This window comes from Topomyia yanbarensis, chromosome 1, assembly GCF_030247195.1.
Source record: "Topomyia yanbarensis strain Yona2022 chromosome 1, ASM3024719v1, whole genome shotgun sequence".
In the NCBI taxonomy this organism is placed as follows: Eukaryota; Metazoa; Arthropoda; class Insecta; order Diptera; family Culicidae; genus Topomyia; species Topomyia yanbarensis.
This window is the reverse complement of record NC_080670.1, coordinates 51750336-51772454: the sequence shown is the minus strand read 5'-3', so window position 1 is coordinate 51772454 and position 22119 is coordinate 51750336. Positions and strand designations below refer to the sequence as shown.

The 22119-nt window shown below is 41.4% G+C and overlaps 2 protein-coding genes across 3 annotated transcripts in view; one reads left to right on the top strand and one right to left on the bottom strand.

The window, feature by feature from the left end:
* LOC131677604 (uncharacterized) overlaps window positions 1-8210 on the top strand; it is a 73778-nt gene extending 65568 nt beyond the window's left edge. Inside the window, exon 2 of the mRNA XM_058957499.1 lies at window positions 7044-8210. Coding sequence (XP_058813482.1) covers window positions 7044-7643 — 600 coding nt within the window. The 3' untranslated portion in view covers window positions 7644-8210. The remainder of the gene's footprint in view (window positions 1-7043) is intronic.
* LOC131677603 (uncharacterized) overlaps window positions 1-22119 on the bottom strand; it is a 592646-nt gene that overhangs the window by 337790 nt on the left and 232737 nt on the right. For both annotated transcript variants that reach the window (XM_058957497.1, XM_058957496.1), the window contains exon 5: window positions 21915-22048. In XM_058957497.1, the coding sequence (XP_058813480.1) occupies window positions 21915-22048 (134 nt within the window). The remainder of the gene's footprint in view (window positions 1-21914; window positions 22049-22119) is intronic.

Genomic DNA, 22119 nt, shown 5'->3' with positions numbered 1-22119 from the left:
GCCGCACCTTGGGAGTCATTCGGTCCATCTTCTCTCGCGTTTTCATTCACGTCCATATCGTCATAGGTACTACATTGATGGAGCTCACGGTCGGATATTTTTGTTTGTTTCCTTTGCTTTTGGGTCGCTGTTGGAAATCCTTCTTTATCGGTATTTGATTCTTTATTGGTGGCGTTTCTTGTTGGTTTGGAGGTATTTGGTGTAATCGAATAAAGCGACTGAAAACCTCGAGTCAAGGTGTTTTCCGTGCCGAGGATTGAATAGCTAACAGGATTGAAATGTTCTCGTCGCTAAGGGAGTGCCGTGGGTTTTATCCTTGCTGTGTTACGCAAATCTCTGATACAGTGAACGTTTGTTTCTTCGCAAATCGTAGGATTCAAATGATGGTCAACGTACAGCAACTATAGATCTATCCCGCCTTGTGCAGGAAGGAAAAGCTTTCATAGCTTTGGTTCAATAATTGTATTTCCATAAAGGAAACTTCTATGTTGGAAAGCTTCGTAGCTTTCAATAAAAATTGCGGGAAAAACCCACATGAAATACTTCGTGCATGTATACGAATAGTCTTATATTCGATCTCACAATATTTGTGCTGTCACGGCCAAATGAGCTCGAATCGTCGTTATCGGACCATAAGTACATTGTCTTCGTCCATTTAAACTTCTCGCTAGATATCGTCACATATCCAAATCTACGAATTGGTACCTTTATGAAGTGGGATTGGCGACTAGATTTCATGGGTATCTTCCGACGATTGAATCTCCAAGTGATTTGGATGAGGTCGTGGATAAAACCAAGTCACTCATAGAAGCAGCGTACCAAGAGGCTTGTCCACTTCGAATTATGCTTGCTTCTAGATGAATATCTTGGTGGAATATTGAACGCAAGGCTTTCAAGTTGGCTCGCAAAACATACAGAAATGCTCTTCGATCCTCTGAGCGAAGGGGTTGAAAAACCCGCTGCACAAATCGAAAGACTTTCATGTCAGTTCCATTAGAACTGCTGATGGTGAATATTCGTCTGACGAAGATGTAGTACTCAGCCGTCTTTTTGCCACACACTTTTTCCAGGCTATACCGAGCCATCACTGACGACTGCCTCTGAGTTCTTTTTAGGCAATTTTGATACTTGGGCATTTGCTCGTAGAATTGTGACAGCCGAATCGATTAAATGGGCGATTGAAAGCTTTACTCCGTATAGGTCTCCGAGAAAGGATGGAATCATTCCAGTTCTACGACAAAGAGGATATGAAGACGTCAAGCATATTTTGAAAACAGTTCTTAATTGTAGTCTTGCAATAGGATACATTCCACTGTAAAATTCATTCCCAAAGGTGGCAAAGGCGTTACTTATCAGGAGGCAAAGAACTTTGGACCGATCAGTCTGACCTCCTGCCTTCTCAAAAAAGTGGAACGTTTAATCGACCGCTACATTCGGGTTATTAGTTTGGGCGAGCACCCGCTACATGCCATGCAACGTGCACAGCAGCGGGGGAAGTCTGCTACCACCCTGTTACACCATGCTGTGTACAACATTGAAAAAACTATTTTCGCAAAAGCAATAAAGTTTAGGAGTTTTTCTTGAAAATGAAGGTGCTTTTGGCAATGTGTCTTTCGAATCCTTTTTGAAAGCAGCACGAGGTCATGGAGTACCTGCATATAACATGAACTAGAGACAGGCAATGCTTAGCAACCGACATCTGCGCTCATCGTTAAGACAAGTAAAGATAAGGAAAATGAGTGTCTGTGGATATCTTCAAGATAGTGTGCTGTCACCACTTCTATGGAACCTTGTCGCCGATAGCTTGTTGAGGAAACTTAATGAGCTTGGGTTTCCGGTATTTGCATTAGCACACTTTTTGATTTGATTCAACAAACCTCATGTGTTGTAGAGTCGTCTTCATGTTGGACTATCAGGTAATCCATATAAAACATCAATGGTGTTTTTCACGTAACGAAGGATTACAACCGGAGCTGGTGCGTGGCAGTTCTCTGATTCTGAAATTATTGTCGAAGATCTAGTTAAGTACGTTGGGGTAATTTTTGACTCAAAACTAAATTTGATAGCTCCCCGACCAGGAGGAAATAACACAATTATAACTCATGCTGATATTTTGTTACGAAAAATTTCCTATCAAATTTTGTTATAAAGCAGAAACCGTTAGGTGTTAAAATAACAAAAATTCTAACAAAAAATTCTCTACGAATATCACATTTATAACAAACGTTGATAGCAATATAACACGATCATAACAACATGAGATAGCATAATTGACCCCAACATAGCTTAAATTACTTATTGTATAATATCAATGATTTTAGCGTGCACCTCTAAAAATAGAATACGAGAAAAATAAAGCATACATTAAGGCGCTTTTTAATTTGGGAGCAAAAAGCTTCATGCATCAAAAGCTTTTATAGCATTGCCAAATGATTGCATACCTGCTGGCTGATTGTTATTGTGAATATATGACACGCAGATTATTATTTGTCGATATTGCCGCTTTAAACCTCGTTTGATGGGGAAGTTTCCTTGAAGATAACACAGAGAGTAATATATATATATATATATATATATATATATATATATATATATATATATATATATATATATATATATATATATATATATATATATATATATATATATATATATATATATATATATATATATATATATATATATATATATATATATATATATATATATATATATATATATATATATATATATATATATAATATATATATATATATATATATATATATATATATATATATATATATATATATATATATATCAACATGAGATATAAATTTGATAGCTTTCTGGTATGATGTTCCGATCGGATCACATCGATTCCAGAATTAAGAAAAGCTTGCAATGTAGACGGGCTTTCGGATAAACTTGGGGACTTAAACCCAAGTACATTCAGTGGATCTCCACAACAATTGCTGAGCCAATACTGGCTTACGGGTGCCTATCTGCTGAGGATAGTCTTGATAGTGATGACTTATACGTTCACGACAATATCTACTCTGTTGTTTCTGAAACAAGAGGCACTTCTGCAGAATCTATGTGTAGGGAGTTGAAAGTCCAGAAGATGCTATAGTTTCTAACCCCGTGTGGTAAAGAGCTATAGGCTTTATCAGTAGGCTCCAGTGAAGAATCCAGATTGTTTATTGTTTTGTTTTGTGATTGTATTGTGTTGTCATTTCCTGTTTCACCCCTCTCGAAAAGTTTTTCTGGAACGGCTTCTGCCAGTGTTGAATCGGTTGTGTCACTGAAGCCGGAATACTAACTGGAACCTGCCGGAATTCCGTCTCATCTCCGACTGAACTTTATTGAGGACGTCGTGGTGGATTGGTTTGGTTTAAAATAATGATCACTTATTGTTGTGAATAATGATCACTTATTGTTGTGGCACAGCACAGTTTTCTCTGGCCGTACCCTGAACTTGTCAGTTAGCTTAGCATAAAATATGGAGGTGTAGAAGTAGATGGACAGGTAGTGTCATCGATTATGTGTACAGTAGTATGGCTGCACAGTCTCATTGATTGTTCGCTGTGATGCCAGAGTTAAGGTTATTGAATCGATAGATATAAGATGAAAAATAATTATAGGTAGTCGATATCCGAGCACCGCTGAAGGCGGTTGGTTCTGCGCTTAGTGATAAGTTTAAATAAAGAGAATAGTCAAAGTATCAAGTTCTTACTTACCTGTTACTAATCCATTACTTACCTGCTACCGTCGATATCATCCGACGAGTGACCTGCAATGAAAATGACACGGAAACTACGTACCTAAATTTGGATTCTCGACCCCCTGGCCAATCCCGGAAAGGACGAATCGCTCATCTACAGCGTAGGGCTTAATCATTGGACGCATCACTTATTTTTTCAATGAACTATTTAGAGTGTCCTGTAGTTGTGACGCGAAAATTCTACCAATTTACTCCAGTTATGGGGAAAGTTGGTGTTCGTCGGGAAGAAAGTATTCAAATAGAAATTGAACTTGCTCCAAGTGTCCTGACCCTAAGATGTTCTTTCAAAAAATCTGTAAGTTGGTTTACCCCAATCAGCGTTTTCAACAATATTTATTCCCAACATTTTAATTTATTTTCCTATTGGGTAATTACGTTATTGTCGAGCCAAAAAACGAGATACCTGAAGAACTCGTCTATCCATTACCTGACTGCATTTGCACGATATCAAACAACACAGCTCGCCAAATTGACTTACCTTCCCTAAATCAAACTCATACAATTTCCAGCAATTCGTCCGCATCAGTAGCGCGGCAGTGATTGCACTTTTCCGGGCGATCTCATTTCGCTTTCATGAGATTCACTACTAATTCACTTTCCGTCAGTTCGCTGGAGCACAAAACACAGATTGCACTGCACTGATTTCCGCACAGTTCCGAAGAAACAATTTGGAAAACGCTTCCACAGAGTAGCTCCACTTCGACTACATACCGTGTTCGACCGGAACGCCAGGCGGAAGTGGACTGTGATACACTCGCATCGCATAATTTTTCATAAATTAGTAATTGACTTTCAAATGCAACGACGAGCTGCAGAGTGGAATTTTATGTTCCGGAAGCAAAAGGTGTCCTGGTTTAAATAAATGAATTCGAATGACTTTTCAAATAATGGCGACGGTATGCTGTTTGTTCTGGCTCAGTTGCAGTGCAGGAGGGCTCCTAAAATAATGCGAACTTGGTAACCTTATCTGCTGCGTATTGTTTAAAAAGCAATTGAGTTTGATGTTTCAGTGAGATCATTTCGGAAAGTAGCTTGTAGTCTTTCTCGAATAAGAATGAGAAAGATGACATGTATAATGGAATAGTTCGGAGCAACTTCATGAAAACATCTTATATCATCGAAAATAAGCCCCTTCATACCGATGTTTATAAACAACATTTCGATTTACGTAAGACTTGGTCACAAAAACAAATTAGATTTACAATTGTCATTATCACCTTTCATTATCAATAACAGTTGTAAGTATTAGCCGTGGACCTGAAGTTATTGCAATTAGTGTGATTGGATTCTTGTTGAGCAATGCTACCAGGGACAATGTAAGGTAACGGCTAATGTAAGTAGGGGTTTACCCACTACTTGGGTTCTTGTTTGCCCGGCGGACTCTTCTTTTCAGGGCGGCCTAGGTGCTTCTACCAAGACTTTCGGATTTTCGTAACACAATAAAAAAGGGTAAACAAACAATTTCCAATTTACCGACTTTATTGTCCTCCACTTCACTGCTGCTGCTGGTGACTCACTGCTGCGGGCGGAAAGGCGGGTGGTTTCCTCCGACCGGCCGGGACTGCAACGGCAGAGTTCTCCCAGAATGTCGTTGGCTGCTCCGGCAGCGGTCCTTGGCTTTTAGCTAGTGAGGTGAGCTTTACTCGTTTGTTGGAACCTCCCTAGCGACGTTGGCGACGAATCGCCGGATCGTCCACTTGTCGTAATCGATCCCGGAAGTCACCGCAGTGCACTTCCCAGGGGGAACCTTTGTCCACCCTGCTTCGTTCTCCTTGTCAATTAGCTATAGAGGAGAGCTTGGTTCGTTAGACTTATCCTCTATTGAAAGAAACGGTCGATGTCTCGGTTCCTTTTCGTTTAGCCGGGGAAGCAAGTACACTCCTTGCCGTCGCACGCGCGCACTGAAACCTTTTCGAGTGGCGGAAAACTGTCTCGGAAAGAAAACTTGTAATGGACGTCTGTCGATTGCATTGGTTCGTCACTAACTCCTTGACGATGGCCGCCTTCCACACTCCACAAAACAAACAACAACAAAAACGCACCGCCGCATAGCTGTCATCGCTATGGCACAGCATAGTCAGACCACTTTTGCTGCGAAAGGAGAGCGGTAACCTAACTAAACCCTATGTTATTTATTTCCAAACACAAAACAAAAATTATTACATCTATCTGAACGCACAAATCCGATCACAAACGCGAAACTATACAAAAATTTACAAACTAAATGCGAACGGTATCGAACAGCGGTGAGCATAACTTTAATGTCGTTTTTGCTTGAAGCGAAACTGAGTCAGTTTCTAATAGAGCACTCTAGTTAGAGTGTGGCCAAGAGGCCATGACGTATCCAAACGAACATGGAATTTGACGTATACACAATATAAATACGTCAAATTTCATGTTCGTTTGGATACGTCATGGCCTCTTGGCCACACTCTATCTAGAGTGCTCTAGTTTCTAACCCCAACTGCTGTCAAAATGTATGAACTGACAGCGGTTGGGGTTAGAACCTGACTCAGCTTCGGGTTCAAGCGAAAACGCCATAAGTAAACAATACACTCTACGGAGTCTTTACTCAATAATAGGTATATTTCAACCCAGTGCAAAATTGTTACCCTGACGGGTTACACCATCAAGACTTAATAAACTTGGTAAAACCGGTCAATTTCCATTTTTTTGATTATCTTTTGCAGGCAATGAGACTATTTTTAAAATTCTATGAGAATTGCATTCAAGTAAAAATTGAGCAGCTTCTAGCACTGCATTAATAGCCCCTACCATGACCAAAACAAGGTTTTCGTGTTTCTTGACACCAACAGTGTCTAGTCTAGTTTTGGAAGCCTATTTGCGCTAGGAAAAGTTGGGCATGTAAGGGTTAATAAAATAGTGAGGTACCCTACCTAATGCGGCCAAAACAGAATCTTTACTTGGAAGTATTTCAGAGCGATATGAGAAAATATTATGAAAATTATTCTTGAAAAAAAAAAAACGGACTAGATTCTGTATGAAGCATCCTTCTAGAAAACTGTTCAAAAATCAGAAATACGTTTTTTGAAATAGTACACCGAATTAGTTTATAAGTAGCAACGGAATTGATTATGTGATCAGACACTATTTATGTCATCTTTATATGTTTATCATTCAAAACTTGATTTTAAAAACCTATAGATGATCATCTCTAGTCCACAAATATCAATTGCTCTGAATTTATCTCGACAAAATTTTACATTACCACAAAAAATATGCACTACAATCCGTCCTTCCATTCTTCTCACACTTCCAGATCCTTTCGGCATGCGTTGCATGCGCATTCGCCTTCCCGGAGCCACCACGGGGGCGCATTGTCCTGCCGGCAAAGCAGCTCCAGCTGCCCGAACACGAGTATGGCGCCCCCAAGCCCGAATACGGCCCACCTGCCCCGGAGTACGGTCCTCCAACACCGGTCTACGGGCCACCGGCCGCTGAGTATGGCCCCCCACCGGTACAGCAACTGGTCACCAAAAATGTCTACGTACACGTTCCGCCAGAGGAGCCAACCGAAATCATCAAGAGTGCCGTGCTGGAAGCTCCCATCCCGAAGAAACACTACAAGATCATCTTCATCAAGGCTCCAGCGCCACCGGCACCGATTCAGCAGCAGATCCCACCCCAACCACAGGACGAACACAAAACGCTGGTGTACGTGTTGGTCAAGAAACCCGAGGAACCTGCTCCGTTGGAGATTCCCCAGGCTGAACCAACCGAACCCAGCAAGCCGGAAGTTTACTTCATCAAGTACAAGACCAACGAGAACAAAGAACCAGCCAAGAGCTATGGGCCTCCAGCTAATGCCTATGGACCGCCTTCTCCTCCTTCGGGACCGGCACGTTACCAGCAGTTTTAAACCTATAAGCAGCGGTGTTAGATACGAATCAGGGTTATTGTTACTTGTTGTTTATTTTTTATTAGAACCATTATCTAAGATAAGATAGCATTTATTACTTATTCAGGTGAGTTTTCAACGTTCGATCGGAATTATAGAGCACCAACTCCCATCCCGTCCCTTGCACTATCCTTTCACTATGTTTTGTATATAGACCCACACTTCAATATCCTACCTTCCCGTCCGAAAATTCACCTGTTAAAAGCATCTATATCTATATCGCTATATCCTGGAAGAATACTGGCGTTTTTCTTCTAATCAAAACCTCTCCCATTCACGTTCCAACTTCCCAGCCAACCAAATCTAATGGGAAAAAAATCTTGACTGTGTAAATATTGATTCTGTCCCCCACTCCCATCGATTCAAACCATAAAAACACTTCCATTAGACGAGCATCCTTCCTATCCCTCTCATCCCACCAACCATATACAACAGTTGATTGAAACGTGACGAACACGTTAGAGTACCAGTAGCTTCACAATAGAGAAACAGAGAGAGAGAGAGAGAGAGAGAGAGAGAAATAAAAATCAGATAAAATAAAGATTTGTTGAGTCTAAATATGGCTTAATTTGATTTCTAAATCTTTTCACTTCCTGTCAGTCAATCGCTGCATATATCCGAACGATTGCAATCAAACCGCGATATCACCGACCGCGTGGAAGATAATGCTCCTCCGCAATGGAGGCACAGGTAGAAGAAACTTTTAATTTTACTTTTTTCACGTCGTGTTCTTCGTGGGACTGTCAACCTACTCTAGAACCGGCACTTGAGGATCTATTGGCACTCGAGAGAAACGATGAGAGATGCTTCTGGCTTGGTGGTGTCGACACGGCTATAAATGCGCCATTGAGAAACTGTAGGTATAAGTGATCGGAAGAGTTCGTAGAAAATGACAATATTAGTGCAAGTTTAAAAAGGGTATAAAAGTGCAGAAAGGCACAAAAATAGTGAACAAATTTTTCAAAAATATAATTTATTGAAATTATGACTTCTCGACAAACGTATGATTAGGGCAATAAAAGCCTATTGTCAAAATTTACCTTGAGGGTAAATTTTGGACAAAGTGTTAGCACAGACTAACAGACATAACACTGACAAACAAAGCTTCGCCAGCTTTAACGGTCATTTTAAATATATTTGTAGTGGGGACGGTGGCCACATTTGAAATTATGGCTCCGCTCACATATGAACAAGCATATGGAGGATAGACCATTAGTGAAAAATTGTTCCCAAACCTGAGGGAAAACCCACCAGTAAATGAGTGTTTGGGACCGTGAATAAAAGGTGCTGCTAGTGTTCTGGGAAAATTGTCGGATCGATGTTTTTTGAGGAAAATTCCCTCATAGCGTTATGTCTGTTATGAAGTGAAGTAGAATGCATTGTAGTCCATTAATACAAATTCTACAATCTTTACTATCTTCTGAAAGGTTTAATCAAAACCAGTTATTCGGTATTTCCAAATAAGTGGTTTTAAAACAGCCTTTCAGGAAATAGTAAAAATTGCTGTATTCATATTGTCAGACTACAGTGTATTGTACTTCACTTCGGTTATGTTTCTGACATTAGTCATGTTTTTGTTTTTTTATTGGAGCTAAAAAGCGCGTGTTTACGGATGAGAGAAAAGCCTGCTAATTAGAACACATTTGCTGTTTCTTAAGGCAAGAAAAAACCGACCAATTATTAATTTATTTGTGCGTTTAGCAGAGCTAAGACCGCCTATTAACTTTTGATTTGCTTATTTATAAACAGCTCATTATTAAACAGTTATTTTTCTCGCTTGAGCTTAAGCTTGTGCGATCACTCTTGGCTGCTACTCCGTTATCGATATGGACTAGCTGAAGTTGCACAGGGAATCAGCAGATAATTATGCTTGGGAGTAGCGGTACATCTTTCAATGTGCAACTTCTGGTAATCCTATTGTGTTTATTGATCAATACCGGTGCCGGCTAGGCCCGAACGTTGATCGCGGAAGGAAAGGGAAGAAATGGTTAGTCTGATCTTGCTTTTGCTAGAGGTTGTATATACTACTGCGCATTCCACAAGTATCACGGGAGGAGGATAATTGTTAGTAAGTATACGAGTTGGATTCTACTTCTTCCCGGAGACCAACGGCTTTACTTCCCTTCCGAAGGAAGACGAGACCACACATTTTTCATCTCAGAAAAATCTAAACGGCCTCGGCTGGAATTGAACCCAGGCCAACTGGAATGAATGGCAGCCACGCTTACCACTCAACCACCGGCACCGTCTATTAAACAGTGATTTTTGTCGCCAATCGAGAATGTTTTTCACTTTTTGAATGCGTGTGCTGTTGTTCAAGCTAGAAAATTCATGGGAAATAGCATTAACGAGGAATAAGAACCAATCATTCTTTACAAGATGACTTTGTTAGTCCTGAAAAGGAATGTTTTGGCAACATTGGGGACGCGCGAATTAATTTCTTGTCTGTAGTGATCTTCAGAGCAGCTTTCTTGGCAGGAGTGCTGGTCTTCTTTGGTTTAGGAATCTTCGGTTTGTTCGCTACAGCCTTTGATGATTTGGTGGCCTTCTGTTTAGTAGTAGCTGCAATCCCCTTTGCAGGGGCAGCTTTGGCCTTCTTTGTAGCCGGTTTCTTAGCAGCAGCCTTCGGCGTTTTGGCATTCATACCACTACCATCAGTGTTTGTTTTTCTTTTCTCTGGTGGTAGCCGATTTCTTCGGTTTCTTGTCGGGCTTTTTTGGCAACAGAATGGTCTGGATATTAGGCGCCACACCATCCTGGAAAATAGTCATGCCGCGGAGAGCAATTTGTTCAGCTCTTCGTCACGTTCAGAGAGCAAGATCTGAGGCAGTCAGTGAAGAGTGTAAGGAAACATTCCAGGCGGCCAGGGCCGCTTTTAAACGCGAGATAATGCTAAGTAAGTCCACCTTCTACAAGGAGCTGTGCAGAGAAGTAGACACTAACCCCTGGGGCAATACCTTGTCGTTTTGACCATGAAAATTATCGAGGAGGGTCTTTTCCCGAAGCACGACCTAACCGCATGGCCGGCTCCAGCGTACTTTGAAGCAGACGGTCGAAATATTGGTGACAATGGAGTTTCCAACGACGAGCTCTTTAAAGTGGCAAAAGGGCTGAAAGCGAAGAAAGCTCTCGGACCGGAAGGTATCCACGATGCGGCACTGAAGACTGCGATCCTGGCGTTTTAGGACATGTTCAGGATAGTCCTACAGAAATGCCTAGACGATGGCTGCTTCCCGGATAGATAGAAGATCCAGAAGCTGGTGTTGCTGCCATAACCAGGGAAATTACCACGAATCCAGCATATATGCCTGCTGGATAGACTTGGTAAGCTCCTGGATAGGGTTATCCTCAGCAGGCTGACGACTTACGCTGAAAGTGATAACGGACAATCGCAGCGGCAGTTCGGATTCCGGATAGGGACATCGACGGTGGTCGCCATCCGCACAATCATCGTAAGCACGGAGAAAGCATCAGATCAAAAGAGAAGGAGTAATCGCTACTGCGCCGTGGTAACGATAGACGCGAAGAACGCGTTCAATAGTCCTAGCTGGGGGTGATCGCTGGAGCGCTGCACAGAATGAGGATTCCGGACTATAGTACTGGTCTACGAAACGGAAATAGGTAGAGGTCGATTAGAGTCACGGCGGGAGTGCCTCAGGGCTCCATACTCGGCTCAACGCTTTGGAATATCATGTACAACGGAGTGTTAACACTGGAACTGCCCAGGGGAATTAAGATTATAAGCTTTGCAGATGATGTCCTGACGATAACAAGCGAGAACCCATGAGGAGGTGGAGCTGTCGACGGCAGAGACTGTAGGCAATGTGGAAACCTGAATGGCTAACGTCAAGTTGCAGCTGGCTGGCCACAAGACCAGCGTTTCGAGATCAGCGTCGGAGGATACTCTATCCCATCGATGCGTGCACTGAAGCACCTGGGTGTGATGGTCGAGTGCGTACAGAACGATATCGTCGGACACGGTATGCGTAATTGTAGGCATGATTCCAAGGGGTGATTCGCTTAGAACAATGTGCCATACACACTATACCACCTACGGTAACACGATATAAGATTACTATTCACAGTAATACACGATCATTTCGCTCGTTACCACAATTTGTGGCACAATGAGGCACACTTTTGACAACTCAAAAACTGTCAACAAAGTGTAGTTAAATAATCATAGCAACCATTGCTTTTGTTTTACTGAACACCATGGCACATCGGGGCACATCGAGGCACATATCAACACAAGCTACCACGCTGTTTGTTTGTGAGCACAATTCGATTTGTGCTTGAGAGGCGAGATGAGATGTATCTCATCTCATAGCGAAGAACACCCAATAGAGTCAGTGTGATCTTAAAGCTTGAACAAACCAGACGTGTTTAGCAGTCGTAGTTTCCGAAAGCCCTTAGCAACGATCCTCGGCCATAGCATACTGGCGACGAGAATAAAAAGAAACGTGGTACAATCACGGTGTAAGGAAAATTGGTTCAATAGTTTACTCGCGTGATAGTCGAGCAGTAAAAATTGGACGTTTGCGTTTTAATTGAAATCGTAAAAAACGCTATGGCAACGTCAGTAGAAGATGAAAATAAAATGGTCACTGTGACCGTAGACAAAAGGACAAAAGGGAAGTTTCCTGTGTATGTACCTGGGTTAAATGTGAACTCTTATCTACAAACAGTAGATATATTTTTTGCTTTGAATAGAACTCCAGACGACGAAAAGGCGTTGGAATTCATAACCAGTGTTGGTCAAGAGACGGCCAACCGAATAATTGGCAGTTTCAAACCGAATAGGATCGTTGATAAAACATACGCGCAAATAGTGGATAAGTTTAAAGTCTTACACGAAGAGAACAAAAATGTGTTTGCTGAACGGCATCGGTTGATAACGCGGAAACAAGAAGAGGGCGAGTCGCTGGACGATTTCGCTATAGATTTACAGAACATTGTTGAACATTGTAGTGTGAGCGTCGATACGGAAGCTACATTAGTGCAATCAGTATTCGTGGCAGGGATTCGGAATGAAAAAACAAGAGAGACTATGTTACGGGATGCAAACCATACGCTAAACCTAGCTCAACTACTAGAAAAAGCTAAAACAGTTGAGATAGCCGCCTTCGAGGCTCGAAAAATGTCTAAGCAAAGTTCCAGCATGGTTAATTATGTGGGTCAAAACAATTCAGTGCGTAACAGAAGTTTCATCAAACCAGGAAGGTTCCACGAAAGTGCATGTTCCGGGCAAGGACCGAAGGATATTTCGAGTCATCGAGGAAATTTTAAAGTTAGCAGCGACACGGTGTGCTACAATTGTTATAATAAAGGTCATTTGTCTTATAACTGCACGCTGCCCAAAGTTAAGAAGCCACGCCATGGATCTCCAATACCTAGAAATAATTCAGTGAGGAAGAGAGCTTTCGAAGAACGGATCAACCAATTATCAGCAGCCATGGAAGATCTCAAAATGAGTTTAGGCGACGAGAATCCTACAGGTGATGATCAGTCAGGGGAAGAACTGGACACCGAGGATGCCCAATCGAATTGGATTAACAATATATTGCTCGGTAAGTCAAACATTTCACCACCAGCTTTTGTGGAATTAAATGTGGAGGGTTAAAGCTTGTTGATGGAATGCGATACTGGTGCTAGTGCGACAATTTGTTCATTAGACACATATAAAGAAAAGTTTAATAAGTGTACACTACTACCAGATAGTCGAAGCTTTTTCGTTATCTCTGGCGAAACTGTAAACGTGGTGGGAAAGATAAGAGTTAAAGTGAAATTGAAAGCGAAAACACTAACTTTATCGATATTGGTGATCAAATCTCCTCGAAATTTTGTGTCTCTGTTAGGTCGAGACTGGCTAAGCGCAATCTGGCCTCAGTGGAGAGAAACGTTTAATCTTAATTCTCTCTGCGAAAGTAAAAGACAACAGTGGGTGAAGAAAAAAATGAAATGTTGAAAATTTGAAAACTCAGTACGCGCCGGCGTTCGATGAGGATCTAACAGAACCGATTAAAGGGGTCGAAGTAGACATCAGATAGGATAGGGGTTGTATGCCTACCGCAGATTACCGTTCGGGGTTAAACCGGCAGCCACAATTTTCCAATCCGTTATGGACTCTATTTTACGAGATATTGCAAAAGTCCAAACGTACATCGATGATATCTTAATTTGGGCTGATTCCGATGATGAGCTGTTAGATAAGATCAAAATAGTGTTAGGAAGGCTTATGCACCATAACGTTAAAATCAATGCCGAGAAATGTGAATGGTTTGTCTCCCAAGTGAAATATTTGGGTCACATTCTTTCGGAGGCGGGTGTGTCGCCAAATCCGGAGAAGGTGAATGCGGAAGCATTAGCTGTGGTATTTGCCATGGGAAAATTCTATAAATATGTCTTAGGACAGAAAATATCTATTATCACGGATCACAAACCATTACTGGGAATATTTAATAGCAAAACAGGGGGCCCGTCAGTAATTGCAACTAGGCTACAGAGGTATTTTTTACGATTATCTATATTTGATTACACTATCACTCATATGGCTGGAAAAGATAATTGTGTGGCAGACTGCTTGTCAAGATTACCTTTGGACCAAAATCTGAGTTCAGCCGACTTAGAAGAAAGTCAGCGTAGCTCTTTCATGGAACTCAATTATCTAGTAGACGACCAACATGTGAATCTCAACTCTAAAATTATAGGTCAAGAGTCAGCTAACGATTCTACTTTGTCAAAAGTATTAAATTTTGTACAAAATGGTTGGCCAAGTCATGTAAAAGATAAACAATTGAAAAACTTTTTCGGTAAAAGACATGAATTAAGCATAGAGTCAGATTGTTTAATTTTCGGTGAAAGAGTGGTTATTCCGACCGCCTTGAAAATTCCGTCTCTTCAATTGTTACATGCAAACCACCGTGGCATTCAAAAAATGAAACAAATCGCCAGAAGGTATTTATACTGGCCCAGTTTCGGATCAGACATCGAAAGCTACGTAGGTTCTTGCAAACAATGTCAAATTTTAGGAATAGATAGAACCCCAAGAGTGTACGGCAATTGGCCCGCTACATCTAAACCGTTTGAGCGTGTCCACATAGATTTTTTCCATAAATTTAATCGCACCTTTCTGATATTAGTTGATGCATACTCCAGGTGGATTGAGGTCCGCAGAATGGTTAAAACTAATGCAGATAACGTTGCACAAGAGCTGGATAACATTTTTTCTGTGTTTGGATTTGCATCAACTATTGTCAGCGACAATGGGCCTCCATTCAACAGCTTCCACTTCAAAAAATACTGTGAGTCTAGAAACTGCGAACACATTCTGTCGCCTCCCTACCACCCCGCCAGCAATGGGCTAGCAGAAAGGGCAGTACAAACCACAAAAGCGGTGTTGGGGAAACTAATAAAAGAGAACGATTCCTTTTCATCATTACAGATCGACAATGAAATCAAAAAAAATTTGCATCACCACCATCAACCACCAACTACCGAAGACAACATAATACCGAATGAACGAATTTTTGCTTTCCCACCTCGCACGAAGCTGTCTGCCCTAAGAGCGAATAATAAAACATTCCATTACGACGACAACGCTCAAAATACGCCAACAGTTTTCAAAACCAACAGTAAAATAATTTATACATATAAATCAAATGGTAGAGCTCTTAGCACAGAAGGTACCATATTAAAAAAATATCGAATCTAACTTATTTGATAGACGTAAATGGCGGTACCCGTAAAGCGCATAGAAATCAATTAAAACACATTCCCCAGAAACCATTCGTTCTGAAAAATTCTATCGCTCCGGAGTTAGCGGCAGAATACGATCTACAAAACGAAACAATCAGGTCAGAGATTAAAACAGAACATAAACATACACCATCAAGTGCATTGCCTAAACTAAAAACAAAACCAGTATTACGGCGATCTACTAGATATATAAAATCAAAGTACAAAAATCTTAATTTAGGGCAACTAGTTAAGAAGAAGAAATCCAAATGAAATAATTAATTAAGTTTATTTTTGAATACCCAAACATTGCATAATATTGAATTTAAAAAAAAGATGAATTATGAATTTAAGGAGGGAGATGAGAGGCGAGATGAGATGTATCTCATCTCATAGCGAAGAACACCCAATAGAGTCAGTGTGATCTTAAAGCTTGAACAAACCAGACGTGTTTAGCAGTCGTAGTTTCCGAAAGCCCTTAGCAACGATCCTCGGCCATAGCAGTGCTAAGCGACTCACCCCTTGCATGATTCCCATCTGCATCACCCTGGCTGGGGACGTGGAATGCTACCAACGGAGAAATGCACGTAACACAATGAGACTGGTCCGAGCGGACTCCTTGGCTAAAGGGCAGCAGGAGTGGGACAACGCGGAGACAGGAAGGTGGACCCACCGACTCATCCCAATTGTGTCGGCTTGGGTGTATAGGAAGCATGGAAAGGTGAACTTCCATTTGACGCAGTTTTTGTACGGATACGGATGCTTCCGGAAGTACTTGTATCGGTTTGGACATGCTTCGTCACTCTTTTCCCGGAGTGTGCAAACGTGCAAGAGACACCGGATCATGTGGTCTTCGAATGCCCTAGGTTCGAAGAGGTTCTTAGGGGTACTCGGTGTGACAGTCGACAATATCGTTGAAGAGATGTGCTACGACGAGCATACCTGGGACGCTACGAATAGAGTGGTTGCGTGCATACTCTCCTAACTTCAAAGGAACTGGCAAAGGTACCAACAAAGCAGCGCCATTGGCTAAAAAGTCGCTGTGAAGCCACAAAGCCACGGGTTTCGAGAGAAATTCCGCCGCCGGGGAACTCTCCGACGGTGTAGACTAGCTCCACCGCCGGGGACCAATTGAGTAGTACGCGACGTAGCGCCAGGTTTGGATCGCCGGGGCACCAGTGAACTGGACGTCAAGCTTCACCGAAATCACCGGACCGACCTCGATACCCTACCGGGTAGTTCTTAAGTAGGCTAGATCCACCGCCGGAGATTAGACCGAGTAGACCGCGTCGCACATCTAGCAGTGGGTCGTTGAGGCGCCACCGAATCGGAAGCTACGCTCCACCCGGAATTGCTGGATATACCTCAGCACCTACTGGCTGGCCCGTTGAGCAGGCTAGATCCACCGCTGGGGACTAGATCGAGTAAATCGGGATGAAGCGGGGAACGAAATGGCTCACGGAAACGAACATCGGTATCAGGAGAAATCTACCGCTCGGTTTCATGAGAATTTCTCTCGTCGGAAAATTCTCCGTCGGAGTAGGCTAGATACATTGCTGGGGATTAGACCGAGTAGTTCGCAAACAAGTAATGGCGAGAGCTGAATGGCTCATCGGAGAAGTAAAACGAAGTGGAACGAGAGGGGAACCAAAGGGCTTAAAGGAGTTGCGGTGCTAAATGGCACCGGACAGGGAGCCAAAGGGCTCAAGAAGTTGTGGCGCTAAAACCAAAGAAAAATCGGTATCGCAAGAACTTTCTTCGCCGGTGAACTCTCCGTTGACATAAGCTAGATTCACCGCCGGAAACTAGACTGAGGAGACCGCGACGAGATACCAACAGTCGCAGTTCGTCGGAGCACCAGCGAACCGGACCTCCTGCTCCACTGGAATCGCCGAAATGACATCGACACCTGGTTCGGGAGAACTTCTCTCGCCGGGAAATTCTCCGTCGGAGTAGGCTAGTTCCATCGTCGGGGACTAGACCGAGTAGTTCGCAAACAAGTCGGGAGCTCAACGAGTAAGTCGTGCAGGATGGTGCGAGAAAGGAGTTGCGGTGCTAAATGGCGCAAGGGAGTGATTCTGAATGACACAAGGGAGCCGAAGGGCTCGTTAAATTAGGCAATCTGAAGCTTGCCGCCCACATTGTCTTCCTTGGGGAAGAGAACTAAGTCTCGACCCACAGCAGGCTTTCCGACTGTCACCCAGAATTTGGCAGTCTGTATGTATGATGAAGATCTGGTGGTATGTCGAGGAGTGTGCTGTAACCCTACTGAAGGAACTAACAACTAAGTAGTTGAATTAGAGTGGGTGCTTTGCACATAAAACCCCTCCGAAGTAATGCCGTAAGGTAGTTCCAGGGAGTAATCGGGCTCTGGGCAAGAGCAGTGGTTTTTAGCAGGTCGGGTGCTGGGAAGCCCAAACCGGTTCCCTGAGTAGGGTTTTATAGATTTTTGCTGCATTCTCAGTGCGTTATTAAGTGTTTTTTCTGCTCTAAAACACACACACATAGACATTGTCCCAAATCGCCGAGTTGAGTCGATTGGTAGATGATTGAAAGTTTGAGCGAATTCTACACAATTCTTTTATAAGAAATATTGAATCGATAAAAGTTTGCAAATCTCGTCAAAAATTAAAAATAACTGAAGCGATTGATGTAAACAACTAATCGGTAAGAATGCACTGAACCAAAAAAAAGTTACCAATTCTAATGCAAAACTCGCATTAGTATCATGCGTATTTGCATATAAATCATACGAATCGTGTTTCGGTTGTAATATAATGTCCTAGATCAGCGATTCTCAATCTTTTTTGTTCCAAGGACCCCTTAGAAATCACCCTGAGTTATTGCGGACCCCACGGTTTAATATCGATATTGTATGCTATCAATATATTATTTTCAGTCTGCTAATAAAAAAATTGAAACTTCAATATCCACTCGGAAAAAATATTTCTCTTCGCGGACCCCCAGTAACGAGTGTACGGCCCACTAAGGGTCCGCAGACCCCAGTTTGAGAATCACTGTCCTAGATCATAAAGGCCCAAAACAGTGATCGTCACAACGCACAGTGGATCCACTCCATATAAAAGCTGGACAAAACCTCAAAAGTAGTTTAAAATGTCTGAAAATATCATCTAAGGGTAATTTTGGTGCGCTGAACTCGATTTTGATTAAAATGAAAATTAGACAGCCTAGGGTAGTTCTAAAAGTTTTTTTCAAATTTCGCAAAAGTGAATTTTATTAGCTTCTCAAAACAGATACTTCGTAAGTGAATAGAAACATTTTGATTTCCTAGGGTAGTCCTTAGTAACGAGTTAGCTAGGGTGGTTCCAATTTATTGAAATCTGGTGAATAAAAAATGATGTAATTTTATACATTTGTTTGTAGATCTTCAGTCCAATCTGAATATCATCGTAGAAAAAATCATCCCTTCATAGCTCTTTAAGAGATAATCCTCATGTACTAATTTAAAAACGTATGCATTTAGAATGGTTGTAAAAGATAGCATATCTTAAGGTGTTTGATAGAATGCCTTAATTTTTTGTTTTATTGGTTTATTTATTTACAGTTATCGCCAAAGCTATTAAAAGATGACAGGTTTATTTGATTATGATGAAGATCTCAAATCATGCCGTTTTATGCTCTATTCACAGTTGTGCAGCTGAGCCTCTCAATACTTTTCCATTGATTTTCAATTCCAATGATGAAATGAATATCTCTCCTTGTGGGTACTGACTTGGTTTTTCGTACGAAAATATCCTGAGCATACTTTGCACTGTATGTGTATGCTTTGAAATAGAGGCGTGAGCGTTTTTGTCCGAAACTCTCGTCAATTTGGAAGTGAATTATTTAGGGAGATTTTAAATTTGATTGTTGATTGCGATAGATTCAAGGGGGAGTTTGCACTTGAAAATAAATGTTGCATTACTGGCCAATAACTAAAATCGGGTAAAAAAGAACACTTCCCACACTCCCTACCAAAGAGATAGGATTCATGGAAAGATATAATAATAGTTGCAGTTAGTTTGCCTCGTTGGTTTCTATATATTTGAATTTTTCTATATTGCAGATAACTGTGAAAAAGTAGAAACACGAGTCATAGTTGCAAGACGGTTAAGGCATACTTATATTTGTATCGAGGAAATCGCCCCAAACCCTGAATTTACAAGCAGCGTTCAGAAAAAGAAATCCACCGGTGAATAATAATGCAAAACTTCATGAAATCAAGAAATACCATGCGTCTCCATGAAAAAACTAATATCACAAATGTCCAAATATCAACCTTCGGCGCAAAACGGCGCAAGATGGCACTATTATTTTTGAAAACTAGATAAAATTCTACGTCAGTTTTACTAGATGAGATCCTTTAACACGCTTTTACCGATAAAGAGATGACACTCTGAATATAAATAAGTCCGCGGTGAATAACATAGTTATATTGATTTTATTGGTAACTTTTTAAATACTCATTATTTCTCAAATTTAAATACACCATTGAATTCCTGAGGTGATTTTCTAGAAATTCCAATATGTGTTGTTAAATTATCATTGTAGTACCTATTAAAGCGAGATGAATTAGAATGAACAAAAACTTTTTGTCACTCAAATTCTTGCAGATTTTCAAGACCCTGTACGGTTCAAAAAAATGTAGCACTTATATTTTTTAACCGATTGACTCAAAAATTTGGCGAATACAGCTTTAGGTAATGTACATTTAGGAAAAAATATAAAAGGTACGAAAATCGACAACAAATTTTGGAGGTTTTGACCGACCCGGCCCCACTGTGCAACACCTGAAACAGTATGACGCACAAGAGTGCGTCATAACTTCCGGAAGTGAGAATGCATCAAAAAATCACTACTGTTAATGATTTTTGAATATAAAACAAAGAAAATTGATTCGTTCAAGTTGAACGTAATGTACAATGTCATATAAATAGACTGAGGAAAAAGAGCGAGAGAGACATGCGTCGCAATCGAGCTTTCAACAGGGAATGTAAACAATGTTGATGACATAAATGTAAAATCGGCTTATTAACTAACAGTATTGCTTTAGAGGTGAGCTCCCAGCATATTCTGAAATAAGTGTTATAACCCACTAATCAACCGAGTTTTTGGCGATGTTCTGGCGAACAATGACGAATTAATTGGGAATATTTAAATAGGATGTTTTGCCTATCCGCATACGTATGGTTGTGGAATAAAAGTAACAAAAATACACAATAATCATATATCCACAAACGTTGCAATCAAGATTGCCAAATTTTGGTATGTTAGTGGAATACTCCTCAGCAAACAAGTTTCATAAATCCAGCCCTCGATCCAATCGGAGAGCCTCCATTAACCGGCCACATTCTTCTCTTTCCAAGTACTTGCCTCCAAACAAACACTCAAATTAGCCGCGATACGTGTTGTAACCATAATTAATTTACAGCTATCAGATGCGAAGCACACTGCCAGCAGCAAACGCTCCGGCAAACAACTCACGATTAATCACGACCCTGTTGCGATGACTTTCAAGTCGGCCGGCATCCGGGATGTTCGCTGGCATGTCCCTGGTTTTCCGTTGCGATGAGGGTCGTTCTACAGTCTAGTAGTTTCGCGTTTCGCAAATTTATACCTACCTTGTTCTGTTCAGTCTGCTGTACCGAGGAAGATGAAACTTGCCGAGCCTCCAAAGAGGATAAAAGTTTTTTTAATTCGAACTCTGCACACCGCCACTCATCCACTTGGAGAGTGCTGTCTATGTGTTAATTAAAAAGAAATTATGTCCGGAACTAATGATACTCATAAATAACTTCACATACACAAATACAACGGGTCCAAGGAACAGGTAGGTCGCACTATAGCGTTGCTGGTGGTCAAAAATCCTATACTTTCACTAAGTCTATGTTGATACCTTCGTTATATAGGTAATACCGGTATGTGTAGTTTAAAGGTAAAATGTATACACTAGATTCTGTTGTTCGGACTGTGTAGGTTATGCTCTTATTGAGATGCGGTCATCAGTCCTAAGATTTATGCAGAACAGGCATTGATGCTCTCCCCAACGTTTCGACTAGTCAATCCTTGAAAATGACTCAGGCAATGCTTAATTGCTTAATGCATAAGCAGCAGACGAAAACACCAAATAACTACATAAAACAAAGCTGGAACAAAATACCATTTGATAATTAATCAAATAGTTAGTAAAAACTTTCAAAATTGGAAGCCAAAATATATCTTATAGCCACATTTCCGTATGGTATCTTCTCATTGTGCGCGCGTGGTAATGTTTGCAGTATAATTCCATTCTGTCGGCTGCTCGACAGACTCTCCATACTATGCTACTTCCTGAACTGAAACCAGCTAACTACCCACGGTATGTCATTATTAAACATCAGCGCGTAATAGCACAACGACTGAGCAGCAAACCTTGGTCAAGGCTGTTTCTACCGGTGCTGATTGTATAGATAGTAATTTATGCTCACATATTGCAGGAAGATTTCCTGTACATACCGTCATACTGTTCAGCAGAAAGGTTACGGTGGCTCCTGGTTTCGATGGCGGCGTCGAACAGTTGGCTCGCAGTATATCCCCCGGGTCGTATTTTGTGTGTTCCGTCCACAGGGTGGGTGGCGAGTGCGGTAGCTCTGCAACCAAAAAAAGACATAGAATGAGGTTAAGTTCTAGTCAGTAGTAAAAGTCAAAATTACGCTGATGT